We start from the raw sequence: 22,554 nt of genomic DNA on the forward strand, positions 1-22,554 counted from the left end.
AATAATCAAGGATTAGCCAGTTAATGCAAACCTGAAGCACTGTTTAAGTATTGTAATTATTCTTTGACAACATCGTTAGTCGGCATGTTAGAAAAGACAGACCCTGCACAGGCCTAGAGCTGAAATACCGGTATGTAAAGATGAAAAAGAAAAACATGAAAAATTGTATTGAACAGAAACTCTATTATACATATTAGCATCAATATAACATTAAAAATAATTTTATGGGTCATATTTCCTGCAAAAATACCAATTTACTTCATCTTCTTGACCTTATAGTTATTAATGAAAGTCAAGAGAATCGCAAAAGGGTTGATAAGATACAAACTGTAAAGGTGCGACTTTTGGCTCTTGGTAGATCTTCATAGTCTTTTAAAGTTTTACAACTCAAACAACTAATTTAATTAAATCATCATGACAGGGCCTCCAATATAACAGACATATAGATAGGAATCAGATTAATAAATTTTAAAGGAATTAAATTAATCATCCAAGTAGTAGACAACTCATTCTATCTCCTGAACCACCCCAAACTGTGATGTTTGATGGGTTCTTCATGGAAAATGAAGAAAAGACACAGAAACTTAGGTTGAAATAATGAGTCACGTGATTTTTCTTTTGCTAAACATTGAAAACCGGTCCCATAAATCTTAACTAATCTAAGTTATGGTAAAAATGGAATTATGTGAAATAATTTGATTTGAACAACTGCGTAGATCATCTAACAGACGATTGACCATTACAACCAGAAGAGGGCAGTAGTGTAACTCAAAGGGATGTTAGCTGCCGTAAATCGCAAAGGAAGGCGAAGAAGAAGAAGAACGACTCGGATCGTTCTCTCTCCTGTGTCTGGAGTAGTGTTTGCTGTGCTGTGGAGCTCTTGTACATGCCAGTTAACTTCAGCTGGGTCTCGTAACCACCTGTGTGGAAGCCGGATTTTGCAGTATGGCGTTAAATCTCACCATCAATACAAGCAATCCTCCTCTCGGTGAGTTACAGCCTGAGATCCCAAAATAACGTGACTTTCTGCAATTAGCCGTGTGTGTGCATGCAAGGTTGCGAGTGACATCAGCTTTCTTACATCTGTGTGTCTTACTAAACTGGAAAATATATAATTATAATATCAAAATATCAAAAATCAGCTCTTGTGATGAATGTTGTTAAGACAGACATGAAGATGTGAAAAAAATCAGTGGAAGTTTTATTTTGTAATTAAAACGACTTATATTTGATCATCGTACACCAACCGAATTTAATAGCAGATAATGTAAAGTGTTAAAATATCGTGAAATGAGTAGTAGCTCTTGTTTCAAATAAAATATGAAGTTAAGTGTGTGACTTCATCCATAAATCAATGGAGATTGGTGGGCTGTGGATGCACACCAATACTAGCTAAGGCTAGCTAGCCACTAGGCACTTCTGAAACCAAAACCACAACACGTGAACAGTTCACGAAATGTTCTTTTTGTTCAAAACAGCAGCTCCTACGCCTAATCCAGCTGCTTCCACTATAACATCTACATATCATGAGTACATTACACAAAAAAGTATTTTTGAACTTGGAAATGAAACACGTTGGTTGACACGTTGACATTAGCTAAAGACCGGCCGGTTAGCTCAGCTGGGCAGCTTTCGGTTTTTATAAACTGCTGAAGCTGAATGCATTGTGTCAGTCCACTCTGACACGTTTAATCAAGTGTGAAAAATAATTTGTAGGGATTATTTTGGTGAAGTTATTTCCAAAAGCCAGCTAATGAAATGAATAGCGTTTATAATTGCTGAACAGCGCCCCTGTGTAGCTATTTTTTACTGAGCACAGCAGGCTGATGCAAGCATCCTGAAACGTAGTAGAACTGGATGGGGATGATTACTCCTGCACTGTGTTCTTTCAGTTTCTTAGAAATGCAGGTGCTTGGAATGTATGCGAGGGCACAACAAATTCAGAGAGAAGCTTTCATTTATAATGGTGATATGGAAGTACACTATAATTATACATTATAAAATATATGCTAGACTGCACCTGTAAACATACAGTTACAGCTGTACATACATGCATATTTATAACGAGCATGTATACACCAGCTGTAGACAGGCCAATATATAACTATATAAACCTTACAATAGAATTTGTAGGTATTTAGATACTTTCTTTACAGCTTTGCCTCTGTACATCAAAAAAATCAAGATGGTGATTGAAGTTCAGACTTTCAGCTTTAGTTCAGGAGGTTTAACAAAAGTACTGGTTTGGGTTTATTGCCGTTTTTATACATAGTCCTCCATTTCAGATGCTCAAAATTAGTTGGACAGGCAAGCACTTTTCATGGCCAGGTGAGGTCTGCTCTTTCATTATTCTATGACAAAGATAAGCACACAGCAAGTATCACTTATTTGTAATTCAAGAAGTTGGGCTCTGTTGTCTTATCTAAAATCTGGAGGAAAGGGGGTACTATTTGTTTGGAAGTCATTTATATTTATATTATTTAGATGTATTATATTTATGTGTTTATATTTTACAGCAACTACAGCAGACATTTAAGCTCTAAACCTTACTCTTTTTTTGGTCTTTACAACTTACATCATTTTAAGGACTCGTGTTCCACAGTATGAGCAGACACCCACCACACAGATTTTCTATGAATATTAAGCCATTTTCCAAGGGAACCATGACTTTACAATATTCTACGAAATGGCAAGGGTCCATCTTCTGAATCACTCCGGTCAAACTGGCAATAGGAATTAAATGTTGTGGTCACTAGTGAAGTGTGGTAAAAATCCTTAGAAAGTATTCACGGTAGCTCTGTGAATGTTTGGCATGCTCATCAAAAGATTACATCAGTTATTCGAAGGAACGTCACTTCTGTGTATGAAATGTTCAGCAGCTCTGTCTCATGGGCTTGTTCAGTGTAGCAGATTACAGAATTTTGGGGGTTATCTATTTGAGTTCTTTACCAAGGCTTGTTATGAGCTCAGAAATAAAAATGAGTTTTTATTGGCCTTCTAGATTAACAGTGGCATATTGTTACAATATTACTGTGACATTGTAAGACCTTTAACACAACCAATAATGTAATTTTGTCTGTATGTGAGGTTCTGCCATTGTTCTATTTGTTTTGTTTGAAAACAAATGAACAGAAATAAGCAGATAAAAGGTCTGGAGTTGAATATGGATTCAGTACAAAAAGCCTTTGAAACAGACTGAACTTCAGGTAGGTGTTGTGCAGAGTTACGGGAAAGATTTATGTGCGCAAGCAGTTTGCGTGCTTCGTGTCACTGGACCAGTTCAGCTGGTTGTCAGAGTTCATATCTGTTTGAGTGTTTTTTGGGGAGTGTGAGAGTAAAAACACTAAAAAAACACTGTGTTGTCTTGTCTGTCTTGCAGGGGCACTTCTGACAGCTGAGCATGTGAAGAGCAGTGTGCAGGTATCAGTGGAGGAAGGCAAAGACACGCGGCTTCACATCTCAGAGTAGGTTCCACAATTTTCGAGCTGCAGGTCGAGTTTAATTTACATGCTGTACAAAATACAAGATGTGGAGTTTACATTCTTTTATCTCAACTGTCTCTTCTCATTTTCCTTCTCTCAGTTCAGTCCAGTTCAGCGATGACAACTCTATCTGTCGCTACTTGGCTCGGGTTGCTCCTGCTCTTGGCCTGTATGGATCCAACATGATGGAGCAGACTGAGGTATGTATGTTTGTGCATATCTGTGATGTTTTGCAATTGTTCTGAATGCTCATTTAATTTTTTCTTCATGATGTCTTCAGGTTGACCACTGGCTGGAGTTTAGTGCTCGCCATCTGTGTAATCAGCCAGATTTGACTGTGGCACTGGCTGAACTGGACAAGGCTCTCTCCCTGCGGACCTTCCTGGTTGGGCATGCCCTCACCCTGGCTGACCTGTCTGTCTGGGCTGCTCTCAAAGGTCAGCAACATCCAGGATTTAACAGCTTTTTTCTCTGTCTGAATTTAGTGTGAAGTATATGTAACTAAACATTTTAAAATCAGCACTACAGATTGTGACTCTTTATCCACAGATCATGGGGAATGGCCAAAGCAGGGCAAATCCTTTTCCCATGTCAGCCGCTGGTTCTTCTTCCTGAGCTCACAAGTTCCTTTCACTGCTGTGGGCAACAAGTACGCCAGTAAGAAGGCTTCAATGAACAAAAGCAAAGTAAGTGTTATTTTGTCAGTGTTGATTGTGGCAAACTATGATTGTAAAACTGGGTGAGCATGGCCCGAAGCCTTAACCTGAAGATGCAAAGAAAAAAGAATAGATGTTAATGTTTATAAAGCCACCAAACATGTTGTTTTTGTCTCTTTAAACTAAACTGGTACATTAAACTTTGATATTCGATAATGTTTAATGCTTGATTATTATGTTTGTGACCCATGTCTAGATTAGGATTAAGATATAAATGCACCTTTTAATTCCATTCTTGACTGATTGTGTCATTTTCACAGGTGGAAGGGAAAAAGGCGGATGTCGGGAAGTTTGTGGAATTGCCAGGAGCTGAGATGGGCAAGGTGGTGGTTCGATTCCCTCCTGAGGCCAGCGGGTACGACTTGAATCTGGAGTTTAGAAGAAAAGTTTGTTAATTTACTAGCTTCCCTAACTTTTTCTCTGCCTCCCTTGGACAGATACCTGCACATCGGACATGCCAAGGCTGCCCTGCTCAACCAGCACTACCAGGTCACATTTAAAGGCAAGCTCATCATGCGCTTCGATGACACCAACCCTGAGAAGGAGAAGGAGGACTTTGAGAGGGTAAGATATTGTTTATTTATTTATTTTGCTGTTATTCGGATAAATGAATATAATAACAAAAAAAACATGAAGTGTAAGTTTTGTGTTCACATTTCTGCATCTTTGCTGTGCTGCGCTTTAGGTCATCCTGGAAGATGTTGCCATGCTCCAGATCCATCCAGATCAGTTCACTTACACCAGTGACCACTTTCCCACCATAATGAAGTTTGCAGAGAAGCTGCTTGCTGAGGGCAAAGCTTACATCGACAACACCCCTCCTGAGCAGATGAAGCAGGAGAGGGAGCAGCGTGTTGAGTCCAGCTGCAGAAACAATTGTACGGCTTAGGACAGGACAGGGGACATTTGATGATGACCTGTCAGTGAATGCTGAAGCCTAACAACATGTGATTTTTCTATACAACTCCTCTCTGTCCCTCTCTCTCTTGCAGCCGTGGAGCAGAACATGAAGATGTGGTCGGAGATGAAAGCGGGAACAGAGTACGGTCAGACCTGCTGCATGAGGGCAAAGATTGACATGAACTCCAACAATGGCTGCATGAGAGACCCCACCCTCTACCGCTGCAAGAACGCAGCCCACCCTCGCACAGGAAACACCTACAGGTATGTGGCTTTATTCTATTATTAGTCTGAATTGTGGCATTTATATACACAAAATAAAAAGAAAAGCATAGAGAGCAGAAATTAGCATTAACACGAACAGAGGAAGTCCTATTATTCAAAAACTGCTCTGGTATTAATAACAATTTTTATTTATTCCAGTAATCAAAATCCTAAAATTGATGAGGAATTAATCTCTAGTTTCTGTGGCATCCAAAATTTTGACTATAATGTGCACTTTTACATTTTGTATTAAAGAAAACGTGTGTCGCATACTTGTTGTCCTTTGATTTTGCACATTGTGTTGTAGGTTTATTTGTTGGTCAAATTTAGCATTTTTGTTTTCTAATTTTTTTTTTTCATTTTGCGTTAACAAAAGAGAACAACACAAAACCAAGGTTGTTTTTTGTTGTTGTTGTTTGTTTTCTTTTTTTTTTATTTAAATTGGTGGAAATTTCTGAGCTTTATTCACAGCCTTTGTAGTGGCTCTTCTTCGCATTTATCACTTATCTCTAGATCTGTCTAGATGTTAACTGTCCACCTGGTAAAAATGGAGACACACGTTTTTTTTTGTTGTTGTTGTTGTTTTTTTAGATGCATGCTAAAGTAACCAGCAATGCACACTGACAAAAACAAGCCATCATATAGAACTTGATAAGCGTAATCCATGAAGGGGTTTAACCCTTTCATGCATGAATTCTGACAACCTCAATCAGGATTTTTTTCTTAAGTATTTTTATTCATCTTTAGACATGAAAAAAAGATTTTTGAACTTCATCTTTTTTTAAACATGTACTTTCAAAGAGTGTTTTACATGTCCACTTAGGTGGACAACCACGTAGGTGGACAACTGATGTGTATGGAGTGACACATCAGTGTCCAATGCAGTGGTTTATTGGCAAGTATACCATCAATGATGGCGCCGCCATTGCGTGCAATAGGTCGGCAGCCTTATGAAATTTCCCCTTGTGGGACTAATAAAGGTATATCAAATATCAAATCAAACACTGACATAAATACAAGAAAACAGCCTTTGAATAGCTGTCCACTGTAGTGACCACTATGCGTGAAAGGGTTAAAATCTTTTCTAAAGTTGACTGGACCACTCAAGTTGAGTTAACGGGTTGGTCATTACAGCAGCAGTCGGTCAGTGAAGGCCTTATTGTTGAGCATAACAGAAGTCACTCTGAATTTGCTGTGTTTTGGTGTAGCTTTGCACAAATCGCTGTGTGTGTGGTAAAAATTGAGCACATTCAGATAATTAAGTTTGAAAATACATCTCATCTTCTTTGCTTTCAGAATCTACCCAACATATGACTTTGCCTGCCCCATTGTGGATAGCTTAGAGGGTGTTACCCATGCTCTTAGGACCACTGAGTATCATGATCGTGACGAGCAGTTCTACTGGATAATCAATGCTCTGGGCCTTAGGAAGCCCCACGTCTGGGAGTATGCCAGACTCAACCTTAACAACACGGTGCTCTCCAAGAGGAAGCTCACCTGGTTTGTTGACCAGGGATATGTTGATGGATGGTGAGTTTGGCTTAGTTTTTTTTTTTTTGCTTTTATCTCTCTTTCCCTTTAAGTGCTCTTTTGACTTTTTGTTTTTGGTCTTGTCCTTCAGGGATGATCCTCGCTTCCCCACTGTCAGAGGAGTGCTGAGAAGAGGAATGACTGTGGAGGGTCTGAAACAGTTCATAGCAGCCCAGGTGCATTTTATAGAAGATGCAATAATCTGTCAATGCAAATCAGTACATTCTAAAACAAAAATATATTTTTTTTCTATTTATTAATCCCTCTTTTTTTTATTTTCCTAGGGTGGATCAAGGTCTGTGGTTAACATGGAGTGGGACAAGATCTGGGCCTTCAATAAGAAGGTAAATTTAAAATTTTGTTATATTTCACCTGTCTCTAAATCTTTGTCAGTAGAGCATTTAAAATGTTTCTGATCATGAATTTTAATCAGTTGTTGTTAAAGCCTGTTTAGCTTTGCTGCAGCAGCAAAAATGAATGTATTTATTGGGCTTTTATGAGCACAGTGAACATAAGTTTGATATGTTAATTGCACACAAAATTTCCTGCTTTGTGAATTAGTTTTGGATTTTTCTTCAGTCAAAACCTGACTTATATGTTAGAGATTTCACGTGTGAGCATAGAGGTATGAATGAATACAAACATACAAACAACAACAAGTGTAAATCTACCAGCATACAAGTATATGTAATGAATGGATGTGTAGTAAAAACAGGCTCTGCAAATTCACTGCTGGCATGGCTTCGCTCTTTTCATTCTCTTAAATGCTTTCATTTGCCACCTCCTCTCCTGCCTCATTACCTCAATCTCAGCCTGCTTATTAACCCCAATAACACCGAAAACCTGAAAAACCAAACCAGGTGCTTCATTTCATGTCCCACATATGTTGGTATTCATGATTTGATGTCTTCATTTTCAACTGTCTGGACGTCAGTGTTGCTTCCTCTGTGTGGTCTTCCTTGCTGGCACTTGCTGCTTCATCCCAGAGTCAGGAAGAAGGTGTGAACCATCAGTTTGAATGTAAAGAAAGTGAAAGCAGTTTTTCTTTCTCTTAAAAAAAACAAACAAACAAAAAAAACCAAAGTCAGTTTAAAACTAATGACCGATACAAGAATTTATATCCAAGGGTGGTTAAATTCAACAGCTACCAATTGGCAGTGATCATGTCGCAGTGAGGTTGATTTAAAGACACCTGTGTCTGTTTTTGCAAAGGTCTCATGTGCATGTTCAACTAACCAGTTGCTCCTCGCAGTCGTCAGATAGTTACATTATTCTCCTAAACTTTCTTCATGCTAGCAAGGGGATGTTTAAGGTGGCTGGGTTTTTTTTTTTTTTACAGGTATTTAATAGAGATGAGTTTCGTCATCTTACGCTAATCAAGACTTTCTAACTGTGAGCAGCTGTCTGCTTTTAATTCACCTTTTATTTTCCTTTTATTATACAAATCTTCAAATATGGAGCTTTTTAACAGACAGTTTACTCACCAGTGCCTCATACTGTTCTTACCATTTCACCTTAGTGTCTTTGCAGACATTTGGGTTTAAAAGCATTTGATTGAGCTTTACTTATTTACTTATGTTTTAAGCTCAACCAGAATCAAGTTAGAAATAGGGCATTAATGGCCAACACAATAAATCTCATATTTTCTGTCTCTGGTGATGAGTTGTAATGATAATGATAATAGTAATAATAATAATTGTTACCTGTTACATATTTGTTAATGATCACTTTCATTTTTGTTTTGGACCACATGAATCTCAGTGAATGTGATTCCACGGTGTGCTTTAGTCTTATGGGCCAGGACAGGTTAGTTCACTACACTGTGTGGACTGTTTGACAAGGCTACAATATATAAGTAATATACCTGCCATTTTTAGACGTTTTTGAATGGTAGCCATTTTTCCACATTGTGTAAAAGCAAAACATGACTTTAAAGCTGATTTCTAGGTGTGTATTTTATCTTTGGACAGTACTGCAGTGGCTTTACACCCACGGTCGCCCTTGACCCTCCTTTAAATAAGCTTTATTCTGATTTCTGTTAATAAGGGGCAGCCAGAGTTTAACAGCATGTGGCAGCAAACTGATGACCATGTTAGAGATATCCACAATTACTGACATCATAGAGATATATGTTTAATGGTCATGTTTAATAAGAGCATGCACCACTGGTAGATGAAACAAGGGAAAGCAGAATAAGTCCCCTTTAAATGAATGTAATGGATAATTACACCAAGCTTAGTGAAATAAAGTAGGATCCATATTAGCCACAGTTTATTCTTCAGTTGCTTATTACTCTCATCACTCAGCTTTCACTTTCTCTTCTGCTTTCCCTGTTTTGATTTCCCTGTCGTCCATTTGAAAATAATAATTCACTATTTTATTCATACATACATTTGTGGTCAGGACGTTGGACGTTGACATAAGACACAAACCAAATCGGGAGGGTGTAACAAAGCAGCAAGGATAAGTTCTGTGAATGGATCATTCTGTGTAAATGTGTCTGTCTCTTCCTCTCTCTTCCTCTGTCGTATCTGACATTAAACAGCATCTCACTCTTCTGTTTCCAAGCTGCCCGTTAGCTGTCTGAAGGTACTCCTCCACCTCCTGCTCCTCCTGCTCTTCCTCATTGTCACTCTCCCTGCTTCCATCATGTGCTGGTTAATCTGAAAGTCCGCCAATGGCTTGCGCTATTTTACCAGCCCGAACAATAGGATTCCAAAGAATAGGTTGGCACAATGCAACAGCCAATTTTAAGTCAATACAAAAAAAGGTTTTTAAAATAGTGGTTATTTAGGGTCACATGACTGTTGGCTTCGCTTCCCAAACATTCTGAGTAAAGTAAATATGGTTGTTTTTATTCTATACATGTTTACACAGATTGAACAAATGTCAAATCTGAAGCATATTCACTGAAGATACAGGAAATGCTTCAATATATTCTATATTAACTGTCCTGAACAGCATGTTTATAACCAAAAAGGCAGTTTGTCTTTATCTTCCTATGGATCTGTTGTCTCTTTTTCATCCTTTACGCCACTTCAGTTTTATTTATGTACTTTTTGTGATGAAGAAGTTGCCCTTTGATATAGTTAATCATGCATTACTGAGTGAGAACACCCGAGTCTTTAATTTGGGAACAGGTCACAGGTCTTCCAGTGGCAGATTATTGAAATGGTTCATATTGGTAAGACAATTTGTAAAGGGCTTCATACACAATGTGTACGAAATCTTGATTTTTTTTATGAAAATAATATGTGATGTGTTACCCTGACAACTTTCAAAACCATGTTTTTTGGGTTTTGTTTTTTTTTTGCTTTTCTCCTCCCCATTTTAAGATTACATTCAAGCCCACCAGGGCTGATTTTCTAATCAACCAAAGTTATTGATCTTTACTGATCTTTAACATAATAAACTTGCATCAGAGAAACCAGTGTGCCACTGAAGCACATCAGTGATGGTTGCAACTTTCCTGTATATTTTTGTTATATTAAATAATAAAAAACATTTTTTTTAAATAGACGAAATGACCCCAAACTTTTTAGCAGTAGTATCCGTCAGAAATGGTGACTTTTATGACTAGATCGTCAATAAATAACTTTGTGGAACAACATAAAAAATCAGGTGTGTGTGCGATACTTTATAATCTGCTATGAACACTTTTTTTCAAATCCTTCAGTTGTCATTTGCATCAGGCTGGCTGGTAAAATAGTGGAGGTGGATAGCGACTGAGTAAGCAGCTGAATAAAAGCTTGTTTCCTGACTTGCACACAGTCATGATTCACTCTTGAAATCATCTCTTTTTTTTTTCTCCTCCTCTGGCTTAGTTTTATTTATCGCTTACTGAGCTGAAGCGTCTCTGTCCAGATTTTTGTTTATTTTTGAAGAAGTCTTCAAAGTTGCATCATATTTTGCTTTTTTCTTGCATTACTCAGCTTTTTGTATGTAAAGTGCTGATTTTTCTTTTACTGATCTCTGTGCATGTGTATGTGTCTCTCTCTGTGTTGGTGTTTTAGGTTATAGACCCGGTAGCTCCCAGGTACACAGCGCTATCCAGCTCCTATGTGGTTCCAGTGTCTGTCCCAGAGGCTACAGAGGAGATGAAGGAAATTGCCAAACATCCCAAGGTTTGAGGGTTTTTGTTTTTTGTTTTTTTTAAACAGCTTGCCGCCAGTTTTGAATACTTACTTATTCATTCTCTTAAATGCTTTTCATGCCTTGTGTTACTCTCTTTTGGGAAAAGCACCTTGGTTTTTAGCTGAAACATCTCAGTTAATAGCATTCAGCATCTTTTGCTATGAGGACTGACTCTCCCTTACTTGAAAACCAGCCACTCCAGGAACTGCAGTTTATGTCACTTGACTATAGCATGAATCAGTTCACTGATGCATACTTACCAACGTTGCTTTGCTGCAGCGTTACTGAGCTGATGCCATTTTTGTGCTTATCTAGAATGCCGAGGTTGGGATGAAGGAGGTTTGGTATAGTCCTAGAGTTCTGATTGAAGGAGCCGATGCTGAGACTTTCACAGAGGGAGAGACGGTTACTTTTATCAACTGGGGCAACCTCATCATCACCAAGATCAACAAGTATGACCATCGTTTAGATGATCTGTATTTCTTTTAAGAATCAGAATTCCCTCTCATCTGTTCATGCTGTCCCCCTTTCTCATCATTTAGAGGGGCTGATGGAAAGGTTGTGTCCATGGAGGCACGCTTGAATCTGGACAACAAAGACTACAAGAAGACAACAAAGATCACGTGGCTGGCTGAAACAAACAATTCCCCCCTGGTACCAGCCATCTGCGTCAACTATCAACCACTCATCTCCAAAGCTGTCATCACCAAAGACGACAACTTCAAGGATTACATTAATAAACACAGCAAGGTCAGTTATTTGCTCTGTGTGTGCATTAAACTGCGTGGATGTGGTTATTTTATAATCTGTCTTTGATCTCAGTTGGAAGAGAAGATGCTTGGTGACCCCTGTTTGAAGAACCTGAAGAAAGGTGACATCATCCAGCTCCAGAGGCGGGGCTTCTACATCTGTGACCAGCCTTATGAGCCAGTCAGGTAAAGAAGTGAAAACCTGAATCTGCTCAGTACCAAAACACCTTTTGGGCGTGTATCCAATTTTTTTGTCTCACTGTTTTATTAACTGGGGTTGTGTCTGCAGTCCCAACAGCTGTAAGGAGAGTCCTTGTGTGCTCATCTACATTCCTGATGGCCACACTAAGGAGATGCCAACAGCCGGATCCAAGGAAAAGAGCAAGACTCAGGCTTCCGACAACACAGTGAGTGTTCAGTAAGGGGTTTGCAATTATACACCAACTGTTCCTGTATGAAAGACATTTGCTGTTCAACTCTAACCATAAAGTCATCAGAATTAGTGTGCTCTGATATTTGTATTGGGTGTACTAAGACAGAAACAAAAAGCACAGTACAATTAGTGGCAGTAGCAGGAACCTACACTCTGAATACTAACTGGTTTAACCAGTAAAGCAAAGGCTGGACTAATAATAGTTGAAAACTAAACAAGGTTCAGGCCCAGTTTGAAAGCTACCAGTCAGCCTTTTATATTAGTATTTGTTATTGCCTGAAAACTGATGGCTTCTAGCTGAAAAGTTGAATATTAGTGAAAAGATAGCCACCTTCTCTTATGCTTGTTGGTCACACAGGATGCGAAGGATTTTTTTTCTGGGGATTTTATGTGGATTTTATTCATCCCTACTTTTGAAGAGAATTTATTGTGAGTGTGCGTGTTTATGTCCTAGTGTGTATATACACTAAAGGAAAATCAAACCTGCCTATACCTGTCTTAATTATTATGGATAAAGATAAATGGATGGTTATCAGCTAAAACTATTAAGTCATAACACTTGCCTGGTACTTTACTTCTTCAGAGTTTTATCAAGTGTTCTTTTTTTATTGTTAGCAACAGTAGGCTAACAATATTTATGTTTGTAGCCTCCTTCTAAAAATAAAAGTAAATAAATAAAATTCCCTGGCATATAGGGCCTTCAGCTTAGCCACAAAAGGCATGCAAGCTTGGAATAAAAATGGGATAAAAACCTGAGACATCTTGGATAAACTGGTAACTGACAGTTTCTTCATCTTCATCTCTGTTGTATAAGCCTGCCAGCCCTGCCAAAGCTCCTACAACCTCTGTGCCAGCCCCAGCCTCAGCCCCAGCAGCTGACCTGTTCTCAAGCATTGTAGCACAGGGTGAAGCTGTCCGCCAGCTCAAAGCTGCCAAAGCTCCCAAGGATGAAGTGGACAAAGCTGTTAAGCAGCTGCTTTCTCTAAAGGTATGCTGGCTTTAAATAAAAGTATTATAAAGATAAAGACATGCGGTGAAGTGATACTTCCGATCCTTCTGGCAAATACTAAATCCAGATTCTCCTGAAATTGTCAGGAGTTGATGTGCAAAAAGGACTTGGCTTGAAAAAAAATACTCACAGTCTCATCTGTTCTTTATCTGCAGGAGCAGTTTAAGCAGCAAACTGGTGTGGAATACAAGCCAGGCATGGCTCCTCCTGCCTCAACGCCAGCCCCACCTACCTCTTCCTCAGACTCCACCTCCTGCCCATACACTCGTGTTGCCCAGCAGGGCGAGCTGGTCAGGAAACTGAAAGCAGAGCAAGCACCAAAGGTAAAGGGCATTTTCCAATCCATGATCACATCCTCATCTGTTTGTCAGATCATCGTTTTACGCCCCACGTTGTTTGTCCGCTCGTTTTTGTGTCCCCTTTCATTATCCGCTGAATTCTTGCATCAAAAATCACTTGTCTGGTCCTTCCCTCGTGATGTCCCACATCATTTGTCCAGTGACCATTCCATCTCCTCGTTTCCATTTGCATGACAGTCGAGCTTATTCTGAAATACCCATTACTATAAGATCACTTTTAATGGTACCAGGACCAGATTGACGCTGCAGTGAAGCAGCTCCTCGCTCTCAAGGCAGAGTTTAAAAAGCTGACCGGTCAGGATTATAAACCAGGGATGGTCACACTCGCCCCCTCTGCTTCATCTCCCGTGACTGCCACCTCTTCTTCCTTGCCACCTCCTTCTTCTTTGGGCCTGTATGAGCGTGTTGCACAGCAAGGAGAGGTAGTGAGGAAACTGAAGTCGGAAAAAGCCCCCAAGGTATTCAGATGCATGATGAATATAGACAGTAGACAAATTCTTGCCTTATTCATATGCCACATTCCAGTTACCTCGGAAATCGGATGTCAGAAATTTGGAGTTAGTCTGAAACCATCAATACTTATTAATGTTACTCAGAGACACACAGTGTTAAAATAAACAATCCGTCCAATCATGGCTTCAGTGCAGAACCAGATAGATTTATTCTTGGAAACACTGCGTGGGTCCTGGTAACAGGGCTGGTACAGATAATTGTACATCTGATTATTTCTTATTTTGGGATGAATTATGTGTCACCACTTAAAAAAGGAAGAAATAAAAAAAAATACTTCTCTAACTCTTCTTACAAACACCTTAACTGACAGTGCTTTGTCTTTATTTGCACACATTTTCTGCACTACTTTAACTTTGTTTTAGGTTTTTACATTAATTTTGCAGTAAATGTTCCGTATTGGCATGTGCTTAACATACTTGTTTCACATAATTATAACAGTGCTTATATTAAAAATTGTGTATATTAGCATTAGGTTTGATTTCTTAGTTTCATTTCCACATTTTACTTAAATACCAAATTACTTATTTCCTCTAACTAAGACATTTAGGCAAAAACTGCTAAATGTCTGAATTAACATCAATAATGAGTGACCAATCTTAGGTAATCTAATGATCTGACACCTGATAAGAAAACTGATTGCCGTCGTCAGCATGTAAATTGTGGGAAAACAAATTCACCATGCACTGGAATGGGAATATTTTTACCCACAAAAGTAATAACATCGTAATAAATTGGGTTACAGTTTTCTTGTTCCATCTTCTTCAGGACCAGGTTGATGCAGCAGTGAAACAGCTGCTTGCTTTGAAGGAAGAGTACAAACGTATCACAGGCCAGGAGTACAAGCCTGGAGTGGCCCCACCTCAGAAAGCACCCGCTCCAGTTCAGAATGGCTCCACCAATGACCTCTATGAGAAGGTTGCTGAACAGGGAGAACTGGTCAGAAAACTGAAGGCTGAAAAAGCTCCTAAGGTCAGATTTTACCATTTACCTAAATTTTAGAGGCTCTGTAGCTTTCAGTAATCCTGAGGTGTTCACTTTGACTTGATGTGTCTCCTTGCATTGGTTCTTTTTCAGGATCAAGTAGATGCTGCAGTGAAGCAGTTGTTGGCTCTGAAGGCAGAGTATAAACAGAATACTGGAAAAGATTACAAACCAGGATTACAAGCCCCAGCTAGCCCAGCCCAGACCCAATCCCAGACCAACTCTGCCTCCACTCAGTCTAACTCCTCTCCACAGGCCCAGGAGCTGTTCTCACAGGTGTCCCAGCAGGGAGACCTGGTGAGGAAGCTAAAGTCTGAGAAGGCCCCGAAGGTAAGAACTTAAAGAGTGGTATTAAATACAACTAAATTTGCACAGAGAAATAACATAAACAATCACATCTCTTTTTTAGGACCAGGTGGATGAAGCTGTGAAGACTCTACTGGACCTGAAGAGCAAGTACAAGACTCTCACTGGACAAGACTACAAACCGGTGGCTGCTGCTGGAGGTACAGGAGGAGAGGACAAAAACCGCAAGGAGAAGGAGAACAAGTCTGAGAAACAGGGTGGAGGAGGAGGAGGGAAGAAGGGTAAAGGAGACAAAGGAAGCCAGAGCAAGGAATCCTCCGGAGGAGCAGGAGGCGCAGGAGAGGGTCAAGGACCCAAGAAACAGACACGGTGAGAGACTGGAAGTACTCCTTCACCCATCTCTCTTCACATATTTCCAAATGCAGATGAACTAGCTCGGGCTTAAATTTAGATTTCAATTTCCAGCTAACACAGTTTTTGGTTTAAAATGGGTCTCCATATCAACAACTCTGATATGATTTCAGGTAAAATGATAATCCTTATTACATGCAATACCATGAACATTGAATGTGGAGGAACATTGTAGTATGTTACTGTTTGCATTGCATACAAGTTATCGTTTGTCTTTGGGTTTTTAACACATCAAAATTTCTTCTTTTGGTACATCTGACTGTGATGAGTGGGGGAAACATTTATTGGTGAAGAAAGCAGATTTTTGTAAAAGAAATAGCACAGCCGTTTGCAGTTGGTTGTCCTTGAATTTGCTAAAAATTGACAATAAATGGAGAGTTAAACTAAAGCATTTACACCTCCTTACATTCTCAGACATCTGATTTGAGCTCATTAGAAGATGCACTGTTTGGTAAACATATATTTGAATGGTTGACATGAAGCCCCCGGCAGGTGATGGAGGTTGTACTCTTATGAGTAGCACATTTTAAGCAGGACTGTTGTTGGTATGAACACCACCAGCTTCCTGTCAGGTGTCTTGCCTTAGAACAATACACACACACACACACACACACACACACACACACACACACACACACACACACACACACACAGGTATTTGGGTGTGTTGATTTGGAAACCGAAGATGGTTGAAGCACAAGCCTATGCTGCTGTTTCTTACCGACTGAGGAGGGTTTTTGAAATCAGATTCGGTGAGTCTGACATGGTTGCTTTTTCCTGCATATTCAGTGCCTGTTTGTATGCTGTCGGTCTTAAAATCACTGGCTGTAAGATTTTTGCTACATTACTAATTTTTTAATATTCATGTTTTAGCCATTTGTCAAGAGAGGGCACTGTTGCCACGGTTGATCCAGATTGAAATATCTGTTTTCTATGATCACCACAGCATTAAGAGGTTGATATTTTTGGCTTTTAGTGAATCATCTTGGCAACTACTGGATGGATAGTGATGGAATTTGTTGTAATAATATAATAATTATAGGTTCTGTCTGAATTTGCCCCTTGTTTACTGTATAATACACTACATTTATGGTATAGTACACTACATTCAACACTAAAAGTTATCCAATAAAACAAATAGTACATGTCTAAATATAGGGAGTGGTAAATAAGGGGCCTCTTAACGCCTGGTGCATAATTTTTGATACATGAGATTTTGAGACTTCTACATCATTATTGTGCCCCCAAAAAGAAAATCTTTTTTTAGTAATACATGGCAAATATGATACAAATAAAAATGTTTAAAATATGTCTCATATATGTAAAAGATTATCTCCTTTTTTAAAAAATTGCCATACAGTGCAATAAAAGCTGCATTTTTAAAGAAGTTGAATTTTCTAGCAATTGTTTCCTGACGCTCGCTCTAACACTCCCCTCGGCCTGAGCAGTGTTTTGTGTTTAGGATTACTAAATGCTAACCCACTGAATTAATGCTTACCATGTTGGCATGTTAAAGCTAAAGTTCTAGACTGTGAGTACAAAACCTTGATACTAACATGGTTTTAGACTCGTAGTCTTTCAGTTGTCTGTCAATTGGAGACCTGCTGAGAGAGAAAAGGGTTTCTATATGTCTATATGGATATATAGAAAGTAGATTTTGTTCCTCAGACAAGTAAAAGTGTCATTGTGCCAAAAAAAAAAGGATTATCATTTTGCCCTCATGCTCCAGCTCTGTTTTGTCAGTTAGCTTTAGAAATACAGTTTGCTTTAAGCAGCATGATGGACTTGACTTGAAATTGCAGTCATTACTCTTGTGTTTGTGCACTCAGGAGCAGTGATCACTAACCACCAATTACCTGATTGTTGTGTTTCTCTGTCAGTGCTTCATCACTGCTTTCTCAAATTTGTGAAGAACATAAATGAAATATCCTTTTGAAGAAACACGTGATTAACAATAAATTGTGCTTAAATAACCTATGAAATGTTTCTATAACCCTTACTCATTTGTATATCTCCTGTCAGGTTGGGTTTGGAAGCCAAAAAAGAGGAGAACCTGGCTGACTGGTACTCTCAGGTGAGTATCACCCTTTACTCCAACAGCGCAATTTGCTATGTCAGTCAAAATCGTCTGTTAATATTCTTCTCTTGTCCTCCTCAGGTCATCACTAAAGCTGAGATGATTGAGTACTATGATGTCAGCGGCTGCTATGTGCTGCGACCCTGGGCTTTCTCAATCTGGGAGTCTATTAAAGACTTCTTTGACAAGGAAATTAAGAAACTGGGTGTGGAGAACTGCTACTTCCCCATGTTTGTCTCTCAGGCAGCCTTGGAGAAGGAGAAGTCCCACATTGCAGACTTTGCTCCAGAGGTAAATGAGACTTTGTACAGACATCTTCTTATGTTTACAAAAAGCAAACGGGGTAACATAAATTAAACAAATAGGCAACTACAAAAAATCATAATGATATGCTCGCGCATGCATTTATGGATCAAGCACAGTCTTGATCCATAAATGGGACTCTGTCGTTATTTTTATGGTCTTCCATCATTTATATCCTAGCATCCCAGTGATGTCAGAAGTAAGTTAATTGAAAGGTTCAAGTCCTAACATTTAAGGTGGCTGTAGTAAAAATTCTCTCAGCAGGTCAAAACAGTCTGTCATAGCTGGCCAAACAGACGAGTGCTCTTTACAGAATGAGCATGTATGAGATAATCATACAAAGATAAAACTAGTAGTAAAAATATAGAACCGTAAATGTGCAATTTTCTGTTATTACAGTTTTGGTTTCCCGTTTTTTAAGGTTGCTTGGGTAACTCGGTCTGGAAAGACTGAGCTTGCAGAGCCCATCGCTGTCAGACCCACCAGTGAAACAGGTCTGAACCACAGCTCTTTGGTTAACATAAAGTTATGCAGACTCACATTCAGCATATAACGTTTAAAACATTTAACATTGTTCTTAACCCCCTTTATCTCTCTTTATTCACCTCAGTGATGTATCCAGCCTATGCGAAGTGGGTCCAGTCTCACAGAGACCTGCCAATCAAACTCAACCAGTGGTGTAACGTTGTGGTCAGTGTTCCCTTCTTTTCTTTAGTTAATGGCTGCAAGATTGCTCATGAAACAGCACCCAGTTTAGTGTGCATCTCTTCTCCATTGTATAGAGATGGGAGTTCAAACATCCCCAGCCTTTCCTGAGGACAAGAGAGTTCCTGTGGCAAGAGGGACACACAGCATTTGCCACAAAGGAGGAGGCAGCTGAGGAGGTAGTATACATGACAGAATGTAAAACAGTCGTACGGAGGCAGACATGATATTAGAGTACAGTGTTTCTGGAAGGCTGTTTATGCGTCATCTGTATGCAGGTTCTGCAAATCCTGGATCTATATGCCAGGGTGTATGAGGAGCTAATGGCCATCCCTGTGGTAAAGGGGAGGAAGACTGAGAAGGAGAAATTTGCAGGAGGAGATTACACAACAACCGTGGAGGCATTCATCTCTGCCAGCGGCCGGGCCATTCAGGTAATACACTGGCTTTATTCTCTCAGTCCTCTTACTCAAGTAAGCGAGTAAACATTGCATTGAAGCAAGAGTCCCCTTTTCCTCAGGGTGCTACGTCCCACCATCTGGGCCAGAACTTCTCCAAGATGTTTGAGATTGTGTTTGAGGACCCCAAGAGGCCGGGCGAGAAGCAGCTGGCTTTCCAGAACTCATGGGGAATCACAACCAGGACCATCGGTGTTCTCACCATGGTCCACGGAGACAACATGGGACTCGTGCTGCCACCCAGAGTGGCTTGCCTCCAGGTGAACACTTAGTCACATGAACACCTGGGATACAGTACAAATAGTTTCTGGTGGATTTTTATTTTTGTAACAGATGAAGATGTCCTTTTTTCTTCTATTATATTGATGTAAACGATGCTGCAACAGCCAGCCTAAGATTTCTCTTACCTTTCCCAGGTTGTCATCATTCCTTGTGGGATCACCGCAACCTTGCCAGAGCAGGAGAAGGAGGCACTGTTGGCTCAGTGCACCAAATACCTGAAAAGGCTGCAGGAGGCTGGTATCAGGGTGAAGTCTGACCCGCGAGATAATTACTCACCTGGGTGGAAGTTCAACCACTGGGAACTCAAGGTCATTAACAACATGATCATAATTCTTATTATAGTTTTAACGTGATGCAGAGAATATTATTTGGAAAAAAAGAGATGTCAGCTTGGTTTCTGACTCCTTGTTCTGTATGCTGGGGTCTCTCATCCAGGGAGTTCCTATCCGACTGGAAGTGGGTCCTAAAGACATGCAGCAGAAGCAGTGTGTCGCAGTGAGGAGAGACTCGGGAGCAAAGGTGACAATACCAGAGGCTGAAGTGGAGAAGAATCTGCTCAACATGCTGGAGGACATCCAGAACAGCCTGTTCAAAAAGTATGTAATACTTACTACACTGAGGTTTTGTTACAAATGGACATATGCCCAGTCGAGGACAGTACCACCACAGGACTTTTTGTTAGAGGAGTTAATAATTGATATAAGTGTCAAAGTTAATACACACCAACCAACTGGGGACAATGTTACATTAAAATAAGTGTACACAGATTCTGGCACAGACCGTTTGAGTTCTTCCAACAAAAAGAGAGATTACATGGTGTCTATAAACACTTGCTTAATGTCTACTTGTCAGAGCTTCAGATGATCTGAAGAGTCACATGGTGGCTGCAGACACAATGGAGCAGTTCCAGAAAGACTTGGACCAGGGCAAGGTGAGTAACACAAACAACCCACAACAGCTCGTACATCTCACCGTCTTGCCTCATCAAAGTAAATAGTTGATCTCATATATTTTCCTTTGCTTGATAGATTGTCCAGATCCCATTCTGTGGAGGAATTGAATGTGAGGACTGGATCAAGAAAACCACTGCTAAGTAAGTCTGACATATTTGAAGTGACAGTCAGAGACATTATGTTATCACTTCAGCACATAATGTTTCCCATGATTCCCCCACAGTTTGCTTGTTGTGCTCAGAGTGCTTAATTTCAACCACTGAAGGACTATTTGGTACTTTGTTTTTTAGGGACCAGGACCTGGAGCCTGGTGCTCCGTCCATGGGAGCCAAGAGTCTCTGTATCCCATTCACTCCTCTGAAGACCCTCCAACCTGGACAGAAGTGTGTCAGCGGCAAGGAGCCGGCCCAGTACTACACTCTGTTTGGACGTAGTTACTGAGCACCTGCTCTTCTGGGGCAAGAGAATAAGCATCTTAGTAGAAAAGGGCTTTCCCACCTTCTCTGTAACTGTTTTTCCTTCTTGGTGTTTACCTTAAGTGAGGTGACTAAACTGTGGGATTCTAGAAGGGAACGTGCTCTCTTTGTTTTTGTTTTGGGTTTTTAAAAAAAACAACAAAAAAACATGTCATCATTGTTACAACACTTTGGAAATGGAGCGGAGACAAGAGATGTTGTTTACTCTTATAGCCATTAATATCTAAATTGTTGATTATCCGCTAAAGGCCCTGTCAGAAAGAGACTCGCTGTCCAGAGGTGGGGCACAAGAATGGAAATGGCCAGGAGTTAGGCAGGTGTATCAGCATCAAAAATCTGATGAGTGAAAGCAGCATTTGTACTTTATCTGGACTTTAAAACCACTTTATTGAATATTTTTCAAACTCCATACCTAAAATGCAAGATTTTCTGTACTTGAAAATTGATGAATTAACGAGGTTTGGCCTTTTTGTAAAACTCTCAAAGGAGAATGTTACTGATGGGGAGGGGAAATCGTGAGAATTACAATCTGCAACAATCTGTGGGAAAACGTCTCTTTGCCTGGCAACAGCCCCATCTCCCCCACAGCCAGACTATCTCAGGAACTCTCCAAGCACTCTTGCTTGCAGTCTCAACCTATTCTACCAGTTTTGTCAGCCCCGCTGACAGTATGTGGCTTTATATTTAACGGCTTAAAAAATGTCTTATCCACCAGAGCCAAATGGTGCAGCTGTGATGAACCATGTGTGTGGTCAATAACACCTCCTGTCTCTTCTCTCACATGAAAGATCTCTGCCGCCTGTCTAAAATAAAGTAATTTTCAGGGCAAACTATCCAGTGTACGTGTGTGGTTTTGTTTTGTTTTTGTTTTTGTTTTTTTAAGCCTGGGTAAAATAGGGGGAGATAATCAAGTCCAAGATGATCTTTTTCTATTTTTGGGAAGCTGCATGGGAAAATAATAGTAACTAAAAAAACAGATACATTACATCGGTGCCAGTTTTATGCATATCAAGGTTTGCAATCTAAATGTGCTGGAGAAGTGCTTCAACAAACATGCTATCAATAAACTACAATCAAACAGAACTGAGTAAGCTTGTATAATATTTACAGTGGGTTTTAAATTATCGTGCGTAAGCTGTTTACTGAGCATAAGGAAGTATGTAAGGTAATTACAATATTCACATGATAAACCTTATCTGTTACATAACGAGGAACTTCAGTCAAGATTAAAAGATTACACTAATTGTCTGTTTTCAGAATAAAAGTGTTATGTTCACTTACAGTTATTCGAGAAATTATACTTCACACTGTGAGCTTGCTTTTCTCGCACATTCTGTGTTATTTAATAATTAAAAGATTATATGTAAGAGACTTTTGGTGGCTGTCCTTTGAGTTTGCAAAGATATTTTTCCTGCAAAAAAGCAGATAGAGAATAAATCACTGAAGCAAAGCAAAAGGGAAAATGGTTGACACTCTTCTCTTTGTGTAATTTTGGCAGAAATTACTTGGCTTT

At 39.6% G+C, this 22,554-nt stretch overlaps 1 protein-coding gene across 2 annotated transcripts; it reads left to right on the plus strand.

The window, feature by feature from the left end:
* Nucleotides 1-800: 800 nt before the first annotated feature.
* On the plus strand, nt 801-21,874 carry eprs1 (glutamyl-prolyl-tRNA synthetase 1). 2 transcript variants are annotated; one of them, XM_031746620.2, is made up of 35 exons: nt 801-988; nt 3,380-3,464; nt 3,583-3,682; nt 3,763-3,919; nt 4,032-4,168; nt 4,459-4,553; nt 4,636-4,762; nt 4,884-5,076; nt 5,191-5,362; nt 6,659-6,892; nt 6,984-7,068; nt 7,177-7,236; nt 10,906-11,016; nt 11,342-11,478; nt 11,569-11,776; nt 11,849-11,961; nt 12,065-12,182; nt 13,023-13,196; nt 13,373-13,540; nt 13,807-14,034; nt 14,855-15,058; nt 15,164-15,400; nt 15,480-15,745; nt 17,810-17,861; nt 17,946-18,155; nt 18,589-18,661; nt 18,778-18,857; nt 18,950-19,051; nt 19,151-19,306; nt 19,393-19,590; nt 19,747-19,920; nt 20,048-20,208; nt 20,465-20,543; nt 20,641-20,705; nt 20,856-21,874. In XM_031746620.2, the coding sequence occupies exons 1-35, from the start codon at nt 946-948 to the stop codon at nt 21,004-21,006; spliced, it is 4,953 nt and encodes a 1,650-aa protein (XP_031602480.1). In that variant the 5' UTR covers nt 801-945; the 3' UTR covers nt 21,007-21,874. The 2 variants fall into 2 exon arrangements, with proteins under 2 accessions (XP_031602480.1, XP_031602481.1); XM_031746621.2 differs by lacking the exon at nt 13,807-14,034 and having other exon boundaries at nt 802-988; nt 20,856-21,006.
* Nucleotides 21,875-22,554: the final 680 nt, after the last annotated feature.

This window comes from Oreochromis aureus, linkage group 1 (genome assembly GCF_013358895.1).
Source record: "Oreochromis aureus strain Israel breed Guangdong linkage group 1, ZZ_aureus, whole genome shotgun sequence".
NCBI lineage: Eukaryota > Metazoa > Chordata > Actinopteri > Cichliformes > Cichlidae > Oreochromis > Oreochromis aureus.